Source organism: Chamaea fasciata, unplaced genomic scaffold, assembly GCF_029207755.1.
Source record: "Chamaea fasciata isolate MVZ Bird 193981 ecotype frontalis unplaced genomic scaffold, bChaFas1.0.hap1 SCAF_6, whole genome shotgun sequence".
Taxonomy (NCBI): domain Eukaryota; kingdom Metazoa; phylum Chordata; class Aves; order Passeriformes; family Sylviidae; genus Chamaea; species Chamaea fasciata.
The window spans coordinates 760767-782892 of NW_027094091.1; the positions used below are offsets into that span (position 1 = coordinate 760767).

A 22126-nucleotide genomic window follows, 5' to 3' on the forward strand; every position below is an offset into this window, starting at 1 on the left:
GTTGGTGTCAGTCCCGGGATGCGTGTCCAGGTCTGGGGGGTGTTTTGGTGGTGGTGGGAATATGTGCAGGGATGGGAATCCTTGGGGAGGAGATTCCATAGGACCGTGGGATCTTTTGGGTTGGAAGGGACCTTAAAACTCATCCAGTTCCACGGGCAGGGACAGCTCCCACCATCCCAGGTGGATCCAGCCTGGCCTTGGGCATTCCCAGGGATCCAGGGACAGCCCCAGCAAATGTGGGAATTCCAGCCCAGGCAGGAATTGCTGCCCAAGATCCCAGCCCAATGTCCCCTTTCCCAGTGGGAAGCCATTCCCTGTGTCCTGTCCCTCCAGGCCTTGGCCCCAGCCCCTCTCCAGCTCTCCTGGAGCCCCTCTGGGGACTCTGAGCATTCCCGATTTTTCCCTTCTCCGGAGGAACATTCCCATCTCTCCCAGCCTGGCTCCAGAACCCTGGGAGCATTTCCATGACCTCCTCTGGACTCTCTCCGGCAGCTCCACATCCTTGTGCTGCTGGCCCCAGGGCTGGGGCAGCTCTGCAGGTTGGGGGGGGAATCACCTCGGGGCCCACAGGGACACAATTCCCATCTTTCCTTTGGGATCTGCCCAGGCCTGGCAGGGGGTTGGGGTCATTTCCAGCCTCTCCCACCTTCGAGGTGCTGCATTCCCAGCTCTGGATCTTCCTTCACCCCTTCCCTTCCCTCCAGGGCTGGCACTGCCTCGCTCTTGCCCTGGCTCTGCCACAAAATGGATCCAACAAGCCCTGGGAATGGGATCCAGCCCTGGGAATGGGATCTCAGCCCTGGGAATGGGATCCAGCCCTGGGAATGGGATCTCAGCCCTGGGAATGGGATCTCAGCCCTGGGAATGGGATCCAGCCCTGGGAATGAGATCTCAGCCCTGGGAATGGGATCCAGCCCTGGGAATGGGATCCAGCCCTGGGAATGGGACCCCAGCCCTGGGAATGGGATCCCAGCCCTGGGAATGGGATCCCTGCCCTGGAAATGGGATCCCAGCCCTGGGAATGGGATCCCAGCCTCCCCAAGCCAAGCCTGGCTCAGCATTCCCAATCCCACATCCCACGATGTTCCCGATGTTCCTGCAGCGTTTTCCTTCACTCCCATGAAATTCCCATTTCTCTGCAGCCCCAACAAGGAGCTTCTCCCATCCCCAGGGAGGGGCAGCTCCAGCCTGGGAAGCTCCTGGGGCGAGCGGCTGCTGGTCCCATTGGGATGGAGAGCGGGATTTGGGACCAAAAGTACGGAAAAAGAGAAAAAAAGTAATCCCACTTACTTTATTTGTAAATTGTATTTACTTTATTTACTGTATTTGTGTTGTTTTCCAGCTTCTTCCCGGGGTGGGAGCTGGGTTTGTTGGGAGTCCAGATCCAGCGTTTTAGGGGAGCATCCAGGTGAGCTGGGGAGAGGGAAATTCCACGGAGGAGGAAGGAAAAATGAAGTTAATCAAAAATTGAAGGAAAGGTTAAAGTTGAGGGAGAAACTAAAAGGAAAAAAAATTAAATTAATCAAAAATCAAAGGAAAAGTTCAAGTTGAGGGAGAAATGAAAGGAAAACAATCAATCAAAAATCAAAGGGAAGGTTCAGGTCGAGGGAGAGATAAAAGGAAAAAATTAAAGTTGAAGAAAAAAAAATAAATTACAGCAGAAATTAAAGCCAAAGCAAAAAAAGAAATTATGTTAAAACCAAAATTAAAGTTGAAGGAAAATTTAAAGCAAGAAAAAAGTTAAAGTTGGAGCAAGAATGAAAGGAAAATTTCGCTCAGCTCAGGCTGGCTGAGGAAGCTGCTGCAGAATGCCCGTGTTCCCTTTGATTCCAGAGTGGAATAAAAAACTACAGTAATTGATTTCAGGGGTAATTAAAAACCCCTCCTCATGCATCAAATGCAGAGGTGAGCGTGAAATCCAAGAGATGAATAAATAGGAGATAAATAAACAGGAGCAGGGCAGGGAAGGTGAAGGGAGATGGGGAAAAAAAAATCCCAATTATGGAGGTAAAAGATGGGAAGTGGCGGAGAGGAGGAGATGTGCTGAGAGTGGAGATAATCAGAGCATTAAAAAAAAGGGGGGAAAAACAATCAAAAGAAGGGAAAATCAAAAGCAGATGCTGAGGAGGGATAAGGGGAGGCCGGTGGAGCAGGAGCAGGCCCTGGACTCGAGGGATAATTGGATTTCAGTTCATCTCGGGGGCGATAAGAAATTCCCGGCACAGGATTTTTGTTCCTGTAGGAAGCATATTTTAATGGGATATTTGAATATGGGCCGGGGCAGCACACCCCCATGGAGGAAATCCAGGATTTTCCACACTTTGTGCGTTTGCATGGAAGCTTTTTTGGGGGGGAAATGTGGCCCTTCCTGCACTCAGCAGCTTCAGCCCCGTCGGCAGCGTTTGGGGCAAGCAGGAGCCTCAAAAGCAGGGACAGGGACATGGAATCATGGAATGATGGGGCTGGAAGGGAACCTGCACAGTGTCCCCAAAAGCAGGGAAAGGGACACGGGAATCATGGAATGATGGGGCTGGAAGTGGAGCCCGCTGGGTGTCCCCAAAGGCAGGGAAAGGGACACAGGAATTATGGAATGATGGGGCTGGAAGCAGAGCCTGCTCAGTGTCCCCAAAAGCAGGGAAAGGGACGCGGGAAGCACGGAACGGCCGGGGCTGGCAGCGGAGCCCGCGGGTGTCCCCGCGCTGGGGCGGAACGGGCGCGCCCGGAGCCGCGGGAGCGGAGCGGCGATGGCCGCGATAGCGCAGGGCAGGCACCGACCCCGCCGCCCCTTATCGCGGCTCGATCGCCGCCCGCGGCCGCCCCGCGACCTTGCCCCGGGCCGGGAACGGCGGCGCCGGCGTTTAACGGGACATTGGGATCGCGGCCCTGCCCCTCACCTGCCCCGGGCGGGGAAACGTTCCGCAGGTGGGAGGGAGCTGGGCTGGGGAAGGGTGAGCGCGGCTCGGGGCCACCGGGGATGGTGCCGGGAATCCGCTCCCGTGTGCGCGCGGTCACGGGAGAACGGCCCGCGGGCTCCGTCACCCACACAGGTGTGGGGTGTGGGCAGGGGCACACCTGGGCATGGACACACCTGGGAACGGACACATCAGTGTGTGGCTACAACTGGGCATAGACACACCTGGGCACACACACACCTGGGCACAGACACACCAGGACATGTGCACATGTGGGCGCGGACACACCTGGGAACACACGCATGGGCATGGGGACACAGCTGTGCGGGGACACACCTGTGCTCACGCTCATGTGCACACTGCGCCCGTGGCGGGGTCTGGGGGACAGCCAGGCAGGGTCACGCCGGGGATGCGGAGCCGGGGATGTGTGTGTCGCGGGTGTGACCGCCGGGGTGTGACCGCGCCGGGTGTGACCGCCGGGGTGTGACCGCGCCGGGGCTGGGCGTCACCCCGGCCCCGCCCCCGGCCCCGCCTCGGCCCCGCCCCTGCGCGCGCCCCGAGCCCCGCCCCCTCCCTCTGCTGAGCGGAGCGGGACCGGGGCGGGGCCGATGGGATGGGGCGGAGTCAAGGCGGGTGGGGTGGGAGTGGGGCGGGGCTAGAACTGCTGGTGGGGCGTGGCTAAGAGCAGGGGGCGGGGCTATTGCGTGACTGGGGCTGTTGGGCGGGGCTAAAGCCAGGCAGAGGCGGGGCCAGACCGCGTTGCGGGCGTGGTCAGAGCGGCTCTGGGTGTGGTCGACGCCGTTGTGGGCGTGTCCCGCGCCATTGTGGGCGTGCCCCGCGGCGTTGTGGGCGGGGCCGGCGCGGCCGGTGTCGCTCGCGCTGCGGCAGCGGCGGCTCCGAGCGGGGCCCGGCCCGGCCCGGCCGCTTCTCCCCGGCCCCGCCCGGCCCGGCCCGGCCCGGCCCGGCCCGGCCCGGCCCGGCCCGGCCATGGCGCTGCTGCGGGCGGCCGCGCTGCCCGCCGAGGGCTGCCCTGCCTGGCTGCCCACGCACGTCCAGGTGACGGTGGTGCGGGCCCGCGGGCTGCGCTGCAAGGGCGGCGGCGGCGGCAAAGGCAAAGCGGGCGGCAGCGACGCGTACACCGTGATCCAGCTGGGCCGCGAGAAGTACAGCACCTCGGTGGCCGAGAAGAGCGGCGGCAGCCCCGAGTGGAGGGAGGAATGTGCCTTCGAGCTGCCCCCCGAGCCCGGGGCCTGCGGCGGGCTGGTGCTCACCGTGATGCACCGGGCGCTGGTGGGCATGGACCGGTTCCTGGGCCAGGCCCTGGTGCCCCTGGAGCCCGCCCGGCAGCGCGGCCGCGAGCCCGACGAGCGGTGAGTGCGGGGCCCGGCACCGGGTGGGTGTCACGGGGTGGCCCTGGGATTGCTGTCCTGGATCCTCGTGTGCCCCACGGTGGTGTCACGGTATCTCTGCAGGGACAGCGGGGTCACTGTGTGTCCCACGGTGGTGTCACCGTATCCCTGCAGGGACAGCGGGGTCACTGTGTCCCACGGTGGTGTCACCGCAACCCTGCAGGGACAGCGGGGTCACTGTGTGTCCCACGGTGGTGTCACCGTAACCCTGCAGGGACAGCGGGGTCACTGTGTGCCCCACGGTGGTGTCACCGTAACCCTGCAGGGACAGCGGGGTCACTGTGTGCCCCACGGTGGTGTCACTGTTACCCTGCAGGGACAGCGGGGTCACTGTGCCCCAGGGTGGGCACATGGAGCCCCCCGGTGCCCTGGCCTGGCTGGCACTGGGTCGCTCTGTGGCTTTCTGGGGTCCCTGGGCACCCAGGACGGGTGCTGGAGGGGGAAGGACATCGCGGCTTCCATGGACGTGCCACAGGGGTTAGGGTGTGGCGGGTCCAGCCGTGTCCCCATGAGGGTTTTCCGGGGGCTCACCCACCGCCCGTGGGCTGTGCCCGCAGCAGGGAGGGTGACACGGGGGCCCTGGTGGCCGGGGGAAGGTGTCCCCAGAAGGACTCGGGGGCTTGCACGGCCTGGGCATGCTCCAGGAAGGAAGGAAGGACATGGTGGCAGGGGTGGGACATCACGTGTGCGCCAGGAAGGTGTTGTGGGACAAAGGTCCGTCCATCCATCCATCCATCCATCCATCCATCCATCCATCCATCCATCCCTGGACAGGGGTCCCAGGGGACAGCACGGCCGCTCTGCATCCCCGCACGGTTCTCCCGGGCTCTGTCCCTCCTGGGAAGTCGTGCTTTGTCCCCTGATGGCTGCGGTGGCTCTGCAGCCCCCACCTCGTTGTCACCTGGTTTGTGACCCCAATGTGGGGCTCCGGACCCCAAACCCCGCACTGCCTCCAGCACAAATCCCTATGCCTGGGGGGGAATTGCCGATCCTCCTCCTTGCCCTGGAGGGTTGCAAACAATCGCAATGTTTTCGAGCTTTTACAAAGCCCCCCAAAAAAGCAGGAATGTGGCTGAAATTCCTTCAGTTTGGGGGCTTTGTGCCGCCTCCCCTGCACCGTGGCCCCCCGAATCCCGGGAATTCTGCTGGCCTGCCGCCCGAAGCTGCGGGCTTGGAGAGGAACCTCCCTCGCCCTCCTACCCGGGGATTAGCGTGGAAAGGGATTGGGGAAAAAAAACCAAAACAACTTTTCCCGTGGAGAAAGGCGACTCCAGAACCCCGGAGGCTCCGGGCTGCCCCGAAATGGGAGCGTGGGCAGGGAGCAGAAATGAGTGAGCCCGCAGGTAGCGGCTGGGAACTTCCCGCACCCCCGGCGATTATTCTGCTTTCCTGAGCACGATGCCGGCAGGCCGGGCGGTGTCCGAGGAGCCGGCTCGGGATTCTTGGGGTTTAATTGAAACCAGCGCTGGCTGCGGGGCCTTGGGAACAGACGCGGCGGGTGTGGAACGGCTCCGGGGTTTTTTTGGGGAATGAGCTTGGGGCTTGGGGAGAGGTTTTCCTGGAGCCCCGTGAGGCCCCGCCAGGGCTTGGTCCCATCTCAAAGGTCTCGTCAGGGGCTGTTAATCCCACGGGAGCAATGTCCAGCCTGGGCAGAGCCCGTGTCACAGCCAAGTGCCACATCCCTCCTGCAGCCAAGGGGGATCCGGGCTGCCAGGCTGGACATCCACAGGGCTTTGGAGAAGGGAAACCTTCCAGCACCTTCCAGAGCCCAAAGGGGCTCCAGGAGAGCTGGAGAGGACTGGGGACAGGAATGGCTTCCCACTGCCAGAGGGCAGGGCTGGATGGGAGATTGGGAAGGAATTCCTGGCTGGGAGGGTGGGGATGGCTGGCACAGGGTGCCCAGATTTGATGTGGCTGCCCCTGGATCCCTGGCAGTGTCCAAGGTGAGGCTGGACGAGGCTCGGAGCATCCTGGGACAGTGGGAGGTGTCCCTGCCCGTGGGATGAGATTTGAGGTGCCTTCCAGCCCAGCCCCATTCCATGATTCTCTCACTTGCTGTCTGCCTCCCTCCCTTCCTGCAGCTTTGCTTGCGTAAGGAGAATTCACTTCCCCTTGTGGCATTTGGGATCACAAGAGCTTTTAGAACTCGCTGTTTTCCACCCGTGGCCCCCGAGGCTGGGAGCGAGCACGGAAAACACGACGGGAGCTCTCACCCCGTGCCCCAAGCACTTCCACTTTTGCAATCCCAAACTGGCAAGGTCCCCAGGGTGGGTGGCAGCTCTGCAGCCTGGAGGAGAATCTCGGCGGCTGGAGCTTGTCCACCCAGGTGGGAGAAGGATCATATGGAGCTCAGGGAGTTCTGGCTCTTTTGGGAACTTCCAGCCCGCTCCGAGGTCTGGAAACAACTTTGTTCAGGAGGAAACTTTGGAGGCTCAGATTAAAAAGAGCAAAACAAACAGAGGATCCCACCCCTGCTGAGCCCACCCAGGCCTGCACTGGGGAGATAACGGCGCTGTGGGGCTGAGCCTCTGCCCCAGCCGGGTTTTGGGATCCCATCCTCGCCCCGGGCACAGCCCTGGGGTGGGAGCCTGCTCCAGCAAAGGATCCATTGTCGCTCTGGTGACCGTGCTCTCGTTTCCCTGCTGGTTGTTTTTTTTTGTTTTTATTGCACAGAGACTCCACACGGGTGATAATTATTCCCCTTGTTTTTCGGCTGGGTGGAAAATGTTCCGTCAAACTTGGAACTCTTCTCCGGGAAGGAGCGGCCGGCCGGGGGTGTTTACGAGCTGCCTCGTGCAGCCCAGTCTGGGTCATTTCAGTGCTTTGCCAGGAGAAAAATCGACTCCTGGAGTTGCACAAGAGCAGCCTGAGAGGCTCTCGTGGCCTTTTTTTGGGCATCCCAGGCTTTGTCCCACGCTCAGGCAGCTCCAGGGATTGGGCTTGGCAGGAGAAACGAGCTCCGAGCATCGTTTCCCCTTTGGCCAGAGAACGCTGGGCAGGATCTCCTGGTCCTCACCTCCCTCCCCTGACCTGATCCTGCAGTTCCCTGTCCCTGCAAAGCCCAGGAGAAGAGGGATTTTTGGGAACTCAGCTGTTGGTTCTGCTTCCCAACACGCAGGAAATGCCCTTGGGGTCCCCCGCTGTGGGGGTGGCAGCGAGGCAGAGACTGTCCCCTGCACACGCAGCCCATCACCTGGGAAAGCTGGGGGTGCATCCCGAGAAACAGGGTCCCACCCAGCAGACATCAGGCTGGGTTTGCTGGAATCAGAGAATCCCGGAGTGGTTTGGGTTGGGAGGGGCTGTAAAAGCCACCCAGTGTCACCTCCGCCTTGGACAGGGACAATTCCTGCTGTCCCAGGTGGATCCAGCCTGGCCTTGGGCATTCCCAGGGATCCAGGGGCAGCCCCTGGGAATCTGGGAATTCCAGCCCAGCCCCTGCCCACCCTCCCAGGCAGGAATTGCTGCCCAAGATCCCAGCCCAATGTCCCCTTTCCCAGTGGGATCCACTCCCTGTGTCCTGTCCCTGCAGCCCTTGGCCCCAGCCCCTCTCCAGTGGGAGACCTTTCCCTTGGCCAAGGTGCAGCATCCCTTGGGACATTGAGGGGGGGACAGGAGGTGCCTGGCACCACCTGCAGGGCCGGACCTTGGATCTCCCTGCCTGGGAACACAAAATATCCTCGATTTTGCCGTGTGAGGGTGATGCTGATGGTGGGAGGGAGCAGCAAAAGGGCCAAGATTTCCTGGTTGCCACTCCCTGGTCTCTCCATCCCTGAAGCACCATTTCCATTTTTCTTCTGGCCCAAATCTCTCCCAGCCCCTCGGACAGGGGAAAGGCTCAAGCTGCAAACACCTGTGAAAAACGTGGGACGCACTTTTGTTAAAATTTTTTAAAGTTTAATATAAAAGAAGACAGTAAGAGACATGTAAAGCAAAAAAAAAAAAGGTTTACAGATGTCTGGGTACCTGGCATTCCACACCAAAGGAATTTACTAACAAAGGATCTTTCCTTTAAATGTCATTTCTTGCATATTCATAAATTTCAGACATGGTTTAAACATTTCTTTGGACTTCAGGTGTTTCTGTTTAACTTTTTTTTTTCCCCTGCTATTGCCTAAAAACTCTATTTATCCCCCTGCTGAAAGAGACTTTATTAATACAGCCTACCTTTCTAACACAGCACATATAATATTCATTTTAATATTTGCAGAAGCCAATCACGTGTATTTATAACACACCTCAGACCTGCCAGGGCTCCAAGCCCGGGGTTTTGCAGCGCTGGGATCTGCGTTTGAGGGCCAGGGAGTGCAGCAGGAGTGAGGATTCCTGGCTCTGCTGTTCCTGCAGTGACTTGCAGCTCTGCCTGGGCTGGGAGCGATGGGGAACTCGTCCGGGGGAGTTGTTCCTTCTGCAGAATTAGCTCAGCTCCGACTTCCCCAAAGCCTTTCCGTGCTGCACTTCCCTCTTCTTGTTCCTGTTCCTGCCCAGCTGTGGGGGCACCTGCTGCCGGGGGGGCTCAGGGCTCCTCTGGGGCTGCAGAGGGTGGGACTCCCCTCCCTCTCCATCATCACAGTTGGCCAAACTCGGCCAGCCAAAGTCCTCCAGGCCACCAGGGCTTCTCCGCCCTTGTGCTGGAGCTCCTGTGGGGGCTGAGGCTCGGTGGAAAAGGGACAGGGATTCCTTGGGTTTGTGGGGGAGATGTCGTGGAGCCAGAGGAGAGCAGAGAAGGAGGTTGTGAGCCCCAGCAGGGGCAGGGAGGCTGGGAGGAGGAAAGGGCTGATCCAGAGGCTGCTCAGCGCGTTGGGACCTTGCAGGGGTGAGCAGCTCCCTCAGGGCCAGGGACGGTCCCCAATCCCTGCCAGGCCTCCCTCACTGAGCCCCACGCCGGGCACTTGTCCCTTCCCCTCACTGGTGGCACCCCTCCTGTCCCCTCCTTGCTGTGCCAAACGCTTTCCCTGGCACCGTCCTGGTGTTCCCCTGGCATGGAGCCGCTCTCACCTCCTCCTCCTCCGGCCCCTCTGGACCTCTGTCAGCCCCACGGCGCGCTTGTGGTGTCTCCCTCCCTGCTTTAATTAGGATCAGGAGGTCGTTAGCAGCGGGATGAGGCTGTGGCATCTCCCTGGGACCTGGGGCTGGTTTTCATTCCCAGCGTGGCCTCGGCTCCTCGTGCCTCTCCCCGGGGAGGTTCTCACACCCAGGCTTGGAGCTGACTCTGCTCCCAGCGGGGCCAAACCCCTGCGGCTCTGTCCTTGGCACGTCTGTCCTCGGGCCGAGGACACGGAGAGACCTTGGAGCGGGGCTGGGGAGGAGATTGCTGCTCTGGGATAGATTTGGGATGGGGACTTAGACTCCAAGAGCCCTTTTCCCTGTGGTCAGAGCGCCCAGCAAGGCTCTGGGAGGTGTCCAGGGAGCATTCCAGCCCTGAGCAGGGATGGTTCGGGGCTGAAAACTCAGCTCTGAGACCTTGTTGTGTCTGAGGAGGGAAACGCCCTGGAGTGTCGAAATGCCGCAGGGAAGGAGGGGTTGGTGCTGCCAAAAACTGGGTCAGGATGATCTGCTGGGGGGGTGCGGAGGGCAGGCAGGGCTGGGGGAAAATCTGGGGTGACCAGGGTGGGATAACACCCGTGGTGACCAGGATGGGATAAAACCCGTGGTGACCAGGGCTGGGGTGCCACTCACGGTGACCAGCTGACCCCGGGCAAGCATTTGCCCAGGGCAGAGGGCCCAGGTGCTCCTCAGGTGTAATTTTGCTCCTACCTGCCCAGTTAACCCCCTTTTCCCCCAGCTGCCATTGCTGGTTTAAGGAGTTTAAGGCCCTTGCTCTGCTCTCCTGCAGGAAAACTCTGCTTCTCTTGGGTTTTTTTCTGAGCTATTTGAGCGGTCTGATCCCAGCTTTGCGGATCTGGCACACTGGCTCTGGTGTGCTGGTGGCTGAGAGCGCTGCCCCATCACCCTCCATCATCTTACAGCCCCAAAACCTGCAGAGTCGGGCTTCTCACACATTTCCCAGGGCCCTGATTGCCTCCAGCTGCAGAAAAACCTGCAGCACCTCGGAAAACCCCTCGGTCCTGTTGGTGCAGAGCTCCTGCTCCAGCTCCAGGAGCCTCCTGGGTGATTCCCTCCCTCCAGATCCCTCCAGAGCCTTTCCTGGCAGCCTTTGGTGAGCAGGGTGGGCTCTGCCATTCCTGTTTTTGGGGCATGCTCGGTGGTGGAGGAGTGTAGAAAGCCCACACCCCAGCAGGTGCTCCCATACAGGGAAAGGTTTGAGACTCGCTCCTTGCGATTCTAATAAGGTAAAAGGAGCCAGAAACCTCTTTGCTTTCCTGGCAGCAATTGTCTCAGCGCCAAGACAAAAACACCGATGGTCTCTTTAGCTGTTCCTCAGAAATGGAGCTTTTCTCTCTCGGGCTGTTGGCCAAAAACCCCACCCAGATCGCCCAATGCTTCAAGAAGAGCACGGGGTGTTGTAGCAGCTGTGTGGGACCTGTCCCCGCACTGTGAACAGCTTTGTTCTTTTGGTTTTTTATTATTTTCTTCCTTTAGTAAAACCTTTTTGCGTTTTCAAGACACACTCCACCCTGCCGGGTTATTGAAACCATTCTCTGTGAGGTGCTGGACAGCCTCACAGAGATAAACACATCTGGCTCTTGGAGAAATTCAGTCGAGGTGCCCAAGGAAAGCCTGGCATCCTCCCCAGCCCTGCGTTCCCAGGGGGCTCTTCCCTGATAAATCCAGCCAGGATAAGGGAGTGGAGTGTGCTGCTGGGCTCAGGATTCCGTTCCCTTTTCCCTTTTTTCATGTTTGACTCGCTCCTGAGCAGGGTTTGATGTGATGGATGAGCAATCCGTGTGTGACCTGTTCCCAGAGCGGGAGGAGCCATGGGCCTGGTGTCCCCTCCCGGGCATGGTGTCCCCTCCCTGGGCTCGATGTCCCTTCCCTGGTCCTGGTGTCCCCTCCCTGGTCCTGGTGTCCCCTCCCTGGCCCTGGTGTCCCCTCCCTGGGCTCGGTGTCCCTTTGGAACAGGCATTCCCAAGCCTCTGGGTTGTGGCTCTGTGTGCAAGCCCGGCCACGGTGCGTGTCCCAGCTGGAAGTGGGAAGCGTTTACAGCAAAGGGCGTTTGTCCCGCGCTCCCCGTGCCCGCGGAGGGGCTGCCGGGGGCAGCAGCCGCCCCAGGGGAGCCTGTGCTCCAGCTCCTGCGGGCTCTCAGGGTCAGCTCAGGGCTGGCGGTGGTTTAACTGTGGATCTTGTGCAGCAGCAGTGCCAGTGTCACCTTGTCCCCTGTCTGGGGGTGTGCAGGCAGCTCAGGGCACTGGGTGACCACAGGGGTGGTTCACTTGGCCCCTGGGTGCTGTGGAGCGTGAGCAGATAAATCCAGCCGAGGTGGTCACGTCCTGACTCCTGCTGCCGCTGTCCCCGCTCGGAAATCACAGAATCACAGAATGTGAAGGTTGGGAGAAACCTTCAAGATCATCGAGTCCAGCCCAGCGCCGACACCTCAACTGAACCACGGCCACATCCAGTCTGCTCTGAACACACCCAGGGATGGTGACTCCACCACCTCCGCGGGCAGACCATTCCAGGGTTTTATCACTCTTCCCGTGGAAAACTTCTTCCTGATATCCAACCTGAATTTCCCTTGACTCAGCTTGAGTATGTCTCGTGCTGTTTTACAGCTCCTTAAATCTTCCCTCCTTCCCTCTTCCCACCTGTCCATGCTGTTAGAAATGCAGATTATATCGATGGCTTTTTGCAGATACGAACGTGAATACTAGATGTATAACTGTAAGGTATTATGTTTTATTAATAGAGTTTAGAGAGGTGATGAATGTGTATTTTTTTGATTGCACCAGAGGGTTAACAGTAAAAACACTGGGTTTGTTTCTTTTTTCTTTGTAACATCTCAACTGACCATGCCAGAAGGTATGAGGAAAGGGTCGTCACCTTGTAACCCTGCATAAAGACTGCTAACTTTCTGTTTTTTGTTTTTTTTTTTTCATTTTCAAAATGAAAATAACCAACAAACCTCAAGAGAAAGACTCCTAAGACCCGTGTTACCAGAAAGAGTGGAGCCACCCACAAATAAATCCACCAGATAAGATGATTTGGGGTACTTAAATAAAAACTCGAAAAGAATGTTTTGAATCGTGCGTTAAAATCTATTGAATATGTAAAAGGTTAATCCTTAAAAGCAAAAAATTTGAAGGAGAAAGGGTGATTTCTAGTGAAGCACCCCAGCTGGAACTTTTGCTCTTCTGTCTCCTAAACTGTCTATTTTTATTTTTATTCAACTTAGAAATTTTTCTAACCAAGTGAAACTCGTTTTTCACAATCCTGTGCTAGAGAAAAGCCTCAGATTTTCTTAGCCCAAAGTGCTTAGACATGAAGCTACTGCCCTTGATCTCATTCCAGCACTGTCCTGGGGAGCTTTTCTCCATCCGTGGTGTCTATCCTGCTCCAAAAGCTGTCCCCATCCCATCCCATCCCATCCCATCCCATCCCATCCCATCCCATCCCATCCCATCCCATCCCATCCCATCCCATCCCATCCCATCCCATCCCATCCCATCCCATCCCATCCCATCCCATCCCATCCCATCCCATCCCATCCCATCCCATCCCATCCCATCCCATCCCATCCCATCCCATCCCATCCCATCCCATCCCATCCCATCCCATCCCATCCCATCCCATCCCATCCCATCCCATCCCATCCCATCCCATCCCATCCCATCCCATCCCACCCTCTTGCCTCTGCCCTTGCCAGGATGGGCCGTGTCCCATCCCCAGGGCACTGGGATGTCCCACATCCTGCTGGGACACAAGTTTTCCCTGGTTTTCAGGCTGTTCCTGCCCTCGAGTCCCACTGGGAGTGACAACATCTCTGTTCCTGGCCCGGGAGTGCTGGGATGAGCCCTTCAGCAAGCGCCTGTCCATGCTGGGATTGTCTCACCTGGGTTCCTGGTGGTCCCAGTGGAGCACCAGCACCATGGCCAGGCTTTCCTGCCCTTCCACAGAGCTGCTGCTCCTCATTCCTGCCCTGCAGCCCCTCTGGAGCTGTCCCTGTCACAGGAGCAGGGCTGGGCTGCTCCGTGGTGTCAGGAGCTGGTTCCTCGGAGCCTTGTTTGTGAGCACTGCTCAGAAGAACATTCGGAGAGATGAACTTCCCACCTCAGCTGCTCCATGCCCAGGGGAATCAGCTGGGGTTTGTTTTCCATCTGTGATCTGAGCACAGGGATCACCTGGGCAGGATCAGCCGTCCAAAACCAACACGGCGCTGCGGAAAAGCTGGGGCAGGAACACGGAGCCGGCCAAAAAAACCCACAAAATTCCCCGGGGCTGGCTTGTTTTCCAGCCTGTGCTTCCCCTCAGCTCCAGGCTCAGGGAAGTGTCCCTGTGCCAGGCTTTAAGGGGGATTGTGCCAGGAGGAGCCGCAGTGTTTTCCCTGGATTGGCTTCTCCACGCCCTGCCCTGCTCTGTCGCTGTAGCAGCCCAAGGGATCCTTGATTTAAGGCTTTAAGGGCTGACCTTGTTGCAGGGATGAATCAGCAGTAAATGCCAGCCTGGAGCTGGCTGGGAAGAGCCTCTGGCTTGGGATGTGTGTGTGTCCGACTGCAGCTCCGAGCTGGGCAGGGCAGGAGAATTTCTGCCAGGTTTAAGGTGAGCGCTGTCTGCCCTGACAGTGCTCGGCGCTTTTGGGAGGTTTTTGGGAAGCTCTCCAGAAATGCTCCAGCTGTGCCTCCTTCCCTGGGCATCCCTGAACCCCAGGAGTCACCAAGGAACTTCAATCCCCGAGGAAACTCCCTGAACTCCCTGCCGGCAAAGCCCTGGGACCAGTCTGAGAGGGGAACGGGAGGCCCAGGGGGTGGTGAGCAGGGCTGGTGGGGCACAGCTGAGCTGGGGCTTGGAGGGGGCTGTGGGCGACCCCAGCCAGAGGTGTTGAAGGGCAAAGGTGGTTCTCTCTGGAATAGCCCATGTGCTCCTGGAATAACCCATGTGCTCCCTGGAATAATCCATGTCCTCCTGGAATAACCCATGTCCTCCCTGGAATAACCCATGTCCTCCCTGGAATAATCCATGTCCCCCTGGAGTAACCCATGTCCTCCCTGGAATTACCCATGTCTTCCATGGAATAGCCCATGTCCTCCCTGGAATACGCCTTATTCTCCCTGGGAATAATCCATATTCTCCCTGGAAGTGGAGCAGGGTGCTGCCTTGCTCTCCTGATCTCATCCCAGTGTCCACTGGCAATCCCAAAGCGGTGGGATGAGCTTGGATCACGCCAGGGCTTTGGGAAGATGGGCTGGAGGCTTTGGCTGAAGGAGTTACTCGCCCCAGGGGGATGTGGAAGGGACAAAGTGATGGAAAAGCTCGGCTCGGGGCTGGTGTTGCCCTCCTGTCGGGGCTGGCTCTGTGTCCTGCTCATCCCATCGTTCCCTCCCAAACCCAGGGAGTTCCTCACTGATGGGATCAACAGTGCCCCAGCATTCCTCCCATAGCTCTGAGACCCACAGGAATGTTTCTGTGTCCCCCCTGGCCTGTCCCCTGCTGCCCAGGGGAGCGCAGAGGAAAAGGGAAGGTGTTTGCCCTGAGCCAATCCATCCCATCCTCATCCTCTGCGGGGTCGTTCTCCCTCCTTAACCCCATTCCCGCGCTCCTGTTTCCACAGCGGCGTTTGTCTCCCCGGCCTGGGACGCTGCAGGAGGAGGAGGGCAGCTGTGTTTCTGGGGAGCCTGGAGCTCCGTGTCTGCTCTCCCTGTGCCTCCCACTGATCCTGGCAAGAGCAAATGTAAAAATAGAGCGCGGGTGCCGCCTCCCAGAGCTGCCTTTGGCTCCGCTCCCCGGGCCTCGCCGTGGGGAGAGAGGGGAGAGGGAGGGATTCACAGGGTGTCTGGGAGAGCTGCGCTGTGCTCATTAACCACGCTGACCTAAATGAGTGTGCACAGCCCCGCGGTGGGGGCTGGGGAGCCCGTGCCACGCGTGGCTGGTCCCGCTGCGTGCGACAGCTCAGGAGCAGCAGCTGCACGCCCCGCAGCTCACAGCAGCTTCCCCTTTCCGGGGACGCGTCTGCTGGAGGTTTCCTCTCTGCCCAGCTGGCGTGAGTGGCTGCTTCCTTCCCCCTCAGCCAGGCCAGGCTGCTGTGCTGACCCTTCCCTGTGCGTGGATGGCAGATCCTGGGATCCCTCCCTTTGGGGATGCACGCCCAGCCCTGCGGGATCCGGGGGAGCGGCACAGGGAAGAATTCACGTTTGTTAGCAAAGGTGAACTTGCCCAGCCTGGGGCTTGTGCCTTCCATCTGGAGATGCATTCCCTGGGTGTGTCACCCTGGAGGTGTCCCATGGATGTGTCACCCTGGAGGTGTCCCTGGGCTCTCCATTCCCTGGAGGTGTCACCCTGGAGGTGCCCCATGGATGTGTCACTCTGGAGGTGTCCCATGGATGTGACACCCTGGAGTTGTCCCATGGATGTGTCACCCTGGAGATGTCCCCAAGATGTCCCCCAAGATGTCTCCGTGTGTAGCAGGACATCACCTGGCAGGGCAGGAGCTGGGGAAGGAGCAGCTCCCCACGGAGCAGAGGATGCTGATCCAGGGGGTTCCATCCTCTGGAAGCACATTCCAGCTGCAGGGAGCAAGGGCAGGAGCACAGGCCAGGACACATCTCCTCAGCTGGGAGCAATCCTGCTCCTGATCCCCCCCAGCTCTGGGACAGAATTTAACTTCATTTTAATTTAAATTTTGTAACCAGCCGAGGCTGTGTGGGGCTGGGACCCCTCCAAACCTTGGTGGGATCCCTCAGAGCTGGAGGTGAGTGGCTTGTTCTGGGTGTCCTGTGCAGCGAGGAGCTGGATGCCAGCTGTGGCCTCCAAAACACCCCCAGGAAGCAGATCCCTGTGGATCCCTGGGGCTGGATGTGCTTGGCACAGTTCCCTCCATGCCCCCGAGCTCTGACTGATGTAACTGATGTTCTGCCCCTTCACCCCTGCAAAAGGGATTTTATGTTTGTTTTCCAGATGTGTTGTTTATTCCCATATAAAAACCATCGTGTCCCTCTTCAAGATGTGACCTGGGGTGGCCCCAATCCAGAAAACCCCTCCCAGGATCCCCCCCGAGGGCAGCTCCTGGAAGAAATTTGGAAGAAACCGAGGGCTGTGGGATGGGGTTTGTGGTGAAAAGCTGCGGCGGGAGTTTGTGTGTTGCTGTTTGGGATTTGATCCCTCCCTGATCCCGCTCTCCTGCTGCATCCCAGGAGTTTGCACCTCCTGTTTCCACTGATTCATAAAAATCCCAAGCACAGGACACGGAACAGCTGAATCCTCCCAAAGCCTCGGCCTGTGCCATAAACTGAGAGCTCAGCCTAAAAATAGCCCCCGTTGCCCGTTGGAGGTGTAGCCCCGACTGTTGATGAGGTCTTGGGAACCAAAAATAGCTCCTGGATGCCGGCAGAGCAGAGGTTTTGCCTCGAACAGCTGCTTTTTGGAGCAGCTCAGGCTCAGCACTCGAATTCCCTTTGATGCCCACGGGGATGGGAGATGCTGGGGGCATGTCCAGGCTGTTCCATCTCCTCCTGAGGAGCTCCTGCCTTTCCTCGTGTTTATCCACCCAGATTCTCCCTGGCTTTTTTTGTGTTTTTTGTTTTGTTTGTTTTTTTTTTTTTCCATGGGATGATGTAAGGTACAAAAACTCCTTTCAAGAGTTCTTTGTTTTTCCCCGTGCAGTGATTCAAAGCCCCGTCAGTCTGTCCTTCCCAGCTGCTGCAGCCCCTTCCCTCCTGAGCTGCTTCCAGCTCCTGCATTCAAGTGAGCAATGCCCTGTGGCATGTTCCAGGCAGCCTTTTCCCCTCAGATCCTTCGGGAAGTGTCCTCCTGATGCTCCTGCTCCCTGCCACTGGCTCAGCCTCTTCTGGGCTGCTTTTGTTGCTGCTGCTTTGCTCTAAAGGGTTAATGCTGCCTTTTCCCAGGGATTTTGTTTTCCTTTTTCCTGCCTGGATGTTTTCAAGCTGAGCGCTGAGAATTTTGCAGTAGGCATGGGATGGGGTGGGAGAAGTGAGTGGTGGGAGTAGGAGTGGATTCACTGGGATTTAATTCCATGTCTGTGGCCAGCAAAGTCCCAGGCACTGCCCCTGTGGTGAAGGACCTGGATGCTTCCATAAAAATTATCCTCTGATAATATTTGTCAGGGAATTTTGTGCCCCCTTCACAGCATCCCAGACTGGTTTGGGTCGGAAGGGACCTTGAAACCCATCCAGTCCCACAGGCTTCCCACTATCCCAATTCCTCCAAGCCCCAATGTCCAACCTGGCTTTGGGCAATTCTGGGTGTAGCATTCCCAGGCTTCCCAGCTCTTCCCTTCATCCAGGCTGTGATAACTTCCCTGGCACAAATCCAGGAACTTCTGGAGGACACAATTCCAGGTTTTTTTCCCCTCACCATGGTGATTCCACACCCAGCTCCATCCCATCCCGTTTTCCTTCCCTATTTTTTTTTTCTGCTCAGTGACTTCACTCTCCAAGGAGATGTAAGACACCACTGGGATTTTTATTTTCTGGGAGATTGTTCATGCATGTCAGAAGCGTCTTCACCTCCCATTGCTCCCAGGAAGCACAACATAGAGAAATAGGATTTATCCCGAGCCTGCAGATTTCCCTGTGCCTTGTTAAGAGGAATTTTAATCGGAAATTCATTGAAGGCTTGGATCTGGGTGGGATCAGGGCCGTGGTTGTGCTGGGTTCCTGCTCCTGCTCCTGCAGCTGCCCCGGGAAGTGGTGCCTGGGACTGGCAGAGAGATGGGGAATTTTTTGGGAAGGAACAGTTCCCTCGTGGCCTCTGTTTGGTGCCGCCTCACTGCAATGTGGAAATGGGGAAGCAGAGGGTGGCTCAGGGTGTGGCTTTGCTTTGGTGTCCCCAATCCCACCGTTCCTCCCTGCTGGCAGGAATCCAGACCCCCCTCCCGCCCCGTTCCAGAGGCTGCTCCATGCCCTGCCAGCTCCCAGGCCATTCCCTGCAGAAGCACCAGGACCTAAAGGGAGGCTTGGGGGTATTTCTGCCTCGTGCAGTGAAGGGTTTGGAGGCTTTTCCAGTGTTCTTCCATTTCCATGGGCAGCTTTGGAGCAAAGTCTGGGTTATGGGGTTTGTGTGGGGTGGGACAGTGGGGTTGGGATTCCAGTCCTCTGTGGAATCAGTGGGAGCTTTGGGCTGGATATGGCCGATAGCTCCTTCTGCAGCTGTCACCATTCCCTGCGGTGGGAATTGTCCCCAAATCAGCAGCCTGGCAAGGCTGGGCTTGCGTTGGGTGGGGTTGGAGAACTGCTGGGATGCATCATCCTTTAAAGTACTTGATCCAAGGACACTTCCAGGCAAACCTGAGCACCTTCATTGGAGTGAGACACAGCAGGTCTGGCAGAAAATTGATTTAATGGATGCTGTTGAGTTCCTTTGCCATTCCGGGTCAGTCTCTGCTGAGAGCATCCCTTGAGTCACCAGCTCTGGGATATTTAAATCACGAGCACAAAACGCCAGCAGCTTTGTCTCCTAAAGCCAGCTCCCAGCTTTCCCTGGAGAATCCCAGTGGTGTGTGACAGGGGTGATTGGGGTGGTGTTTTCCAGGTTATTCAGTGGAAGGGCAGCGTTTGGGGTAAGGACAGGGATGGGGATGGAGCTGCAGGTGCATCAGGGAGGGGTCAGGTCCTGTTTGCCACCTCCACGTGGGGTGTTTGTGTCTCTGGCCGAGGCTTTAGGTGATATCTGGGACACTTGGGTGAGAATCCCAGCCTCACTGAGGTTGGAAAAGCCCTCCTGGATCATCGAGTCCAACCTGTGCCACCTTGTCCCCAGCCCAGAACACTTGAGTGCCACATCCAGCCATTCCTTGGCCACCTCCAGGGATGGGGTCTCCAAACGTCCCTGGGCAGTTCCAACATTTTCCAGCCCTTTCCCTGGAGAAATTCGTGCTAGAAACTTGTGATTTCCCTGGCGCTTTCTCCCAGCCAGCAGCTCCAAAGCTCTCCTGCCTCGTGGCTCTGGGGGATGACAGAGAACCCTTTCCTTTGCTGTCCCCTCCGGCTGCAGGTGGCACAAGCTGCACTCCAAGGCTGGGAAGAAGGAGAAGGAGCGTGGTGAGATCCTGGTGAGCATCCAGTTCACACGGAACAACCTCACCGCCAGCATGTTCGACCTGTCCATGAAGGACAAGCCGCGCTCGCCCTTCGGGAAGCTGAAGGACAAGGTGACAGGCAAGAAGAAGTACGACCTGGAATCGGCCTCTGCCATCATCCCCAGCATGGGAGCCCTGGACATGGAGGATGACTTCGAGCTCGGGGGCAAGAAGTCCAAAGTCAAGGGCTTCTTCCTGAGGAACAAGCTGCGGAAATCGTCCCTGACCCAGTCCAACACCTCGCTGGGATCCGACAGCACCATCTCCTCTGCCAGCCTGAGCCTGGCAGCCACGGCCCCCGAGGGCACCAAATCGCCCAGCAGACACGGCAGCCTGTCCACCGAGCGCTCTGGTAAGAGGATCACGGATAATCCCCCCGCCAGTGTTCCCCCTTCCTTCCTTTGCAAGGGACTGGTGTGACTGCCATGCAGCTCTGTTAACTGATTGCTTACCCAGAACCAGGGGATTGTGCAGTTGCTTAGGCTGGAAAAGCGCTCCAGGATCGTGGAGTCCAATTCTTCCCTGCACTGCCAAGGCTGTGACACAACTGACCGTGTCCCCGAGTGTCCACATGGCTTTGAAATCCCTCCAGGGATGGGGACTCCACCCCTGCCCGTGGCAGCTGTGCCAGGGCTGGACAACCCCTTTAGCGGAGACATTTTAGTGGAGAAATTTTCCTTAAATCTTCCCTGAGGCCGTTCCCTCTGCTCCTGTCCCTGTTCCCTGGCAGCAGAGCCTGACCCCCCCCGGCTGTCCCCTCCTGGCAGGGACTTGTGCAGAGCCACCAGGTCCCCCCCGAGCCTCCTTTTTCTCCAGGATGTCACCAAGAGGTGACATCCTGCACAAACCCCCGGAGACCTTCTGCGTGCTGGCACTGAGGTGTTTGCCAGAACAGGAGGAATTCCAGATTTTGCTTTTCCACGCCTGCACCACGAGCTCCCGGGATGTGAGGGCTGTGGAGGGCTGCTCTTTCTCAGCCCCTGTGAGCAGTCCCTGCCAGGACGGCCCTGGCTGGGCTGGGCTGGGCTGGGCTGGCAGCTGCTGGCCCTGCCCTGGGTCATTGCTCTCTCTAATGAGCCGCCTCCGGCTTGCAGGCAAAGCCCAAACGGGGCCCGGCTCCGGTGATTAAAACAATCTGAGCTCTTGGCACTCCCAGGGCAGCGATTTACAAACAAAAAAGGCCCTTGTCGGGAATTAATTCCCCCTTGGAAACAAATCTGTAATGAAATGGTTGGACCGGCTGCGGACAGCACGTTGCCAGGTTGGGTGGGAGTCCCTGGGGACGCCGTGTGGCTTCTGCTGGGTGACATTCCTGTGCTGGTGCCATCATCCTCCTTGGGATGCGCCTTGCAGCTACTGGGAGCTTCCCTTCCCGTGGCAGGGGGGTGGAACTGGGTGATCTTTAAGGTCGCTCTCAGTCCAGAGCATTCCAGGATTCTGTGAAGGAAGCAGCATCTCCAGCTGGGTGGGACCAGCAGCTGTGTCAGTTGTTTTTCTCGAGTTCTCCACGACTTTTACCCCCAAAAAACTGGCAGTAGCCACAAGGTCATAGAGTCACGGAATTGTTAAGGGTGGAAAAGATTTTTAAGATGATCAAGTCCGAGCCTGGAGGCAGCGGGAGGGAGATGCAGGCACTGGAGCCTCCTGGCTCGTCACACCAAGCAGTGGCCTGGAGCTCATGGCCCCATCATCTCTTGTTTAGCGCAAGCTCATAAATCACAGGAAAGCTTTAAAACCTTTTAAGGAGCTTCTGGGGAGTTCCTTGCATTTATTGCCAATATCGGACCCTCTGAGATCCTCTCAGACAAGGGGTTTGTCACCTTACAGAGCCTCCTCTGGGGGTCCTCCCCTGCTGTGCTTGGGGACAATTCTGTGTCTCCTCTGAGTTCACACCCGTGAGCTGGGCTTTGCATTGCCAGGAATTCCATCAGAATCCTGTGGAGCCTGACAGGGACAAGGCCTGGGGTGGTTTCCTCGATCTCTGTGGTCTTCACAGGCGGAAGAAAATGATGCTGTACCCGTGGCCTCCCTCACCTGTTGTGTTTCCTTCCCTCAGTGACAGACCTGCTGCCCTCCCTAAAGCTGACCCCTCACCTGTTGTGTGTTTGTTCCCTCAGTGACAGACCTGCTGTCCCCTCCAAAGCTGACCCCCCTCGCTTGTTTTGTGTTTGTTTCTCTCGGTGCTCTCCCTAAAGCTGACCCCCCTCACTGTGGTGTGTTTGTTTCCCTCAGTGACAGACCTGCTGCCCTTCCCAAAACTGAACCCTCGCCTGTTGTGTTGATTCCCTCAGTGACAGACCTGCTGCCCTTCCCAAAGCTGACCCCCCTCGCTTGTTTTGTGTTTGTTTCTGTCGGTGCTCTCCCTAAAGCTGACCCCCCTCACTGTGGTGTGTTTGTTCCCTCAGTGACAGACCTGCTGTCCCCTCCAAAGCTGACCCCTCACCTGTTGTGTTTCCTTCCCTCAGTGACAGACCTGCTGCCCTTCCCAAAGCTGACCCCCCTCACCTGTTGTGTTTCCTTCCCTCAGTGACAGACCTGCTGCCCTTCCCAAAATTGACCCCCTCACTTGTTTTGTGTTTATTCCCTCAGTGACACACCTGCTGTCCCCTCCAAAGCTGACCCCTCACCTGTTGTGTTTATTCCCTCAGTGACAGACCTGC

General features: G+C 57.9%; 1 protein-coding gene across 3 annotated transcripts in view; it reads left to right on the forward strand.

Annotated features, from left to right (window-relative positions):
* The first annotated feature begins 3899 nt into the window (after positions 1 to 3899).
* RAB11FIP5 (RAB11 family interacting protein 5) overlaps positions 3900 to 22126 on the forward strand; it is a 42905-nt gene continuing 24678 nt past the window's right edge. For all 3 annotated transcript variants that reach the window (XM_066185110.1, XM_066185111.1, XM_066185112.1), the window contains exons 1-2: positions 3900 to 4282; positions 19382 to 19818. In XM_066185110.1, the coding sequence (XP_066041207.1) occupies positions 3900 to 4282; positions 19382 to 19818 (820 nt within the window). The remainder of the gene's footprint in view (positions 4283 to 19381; positions 19819 to 22126) is intronic.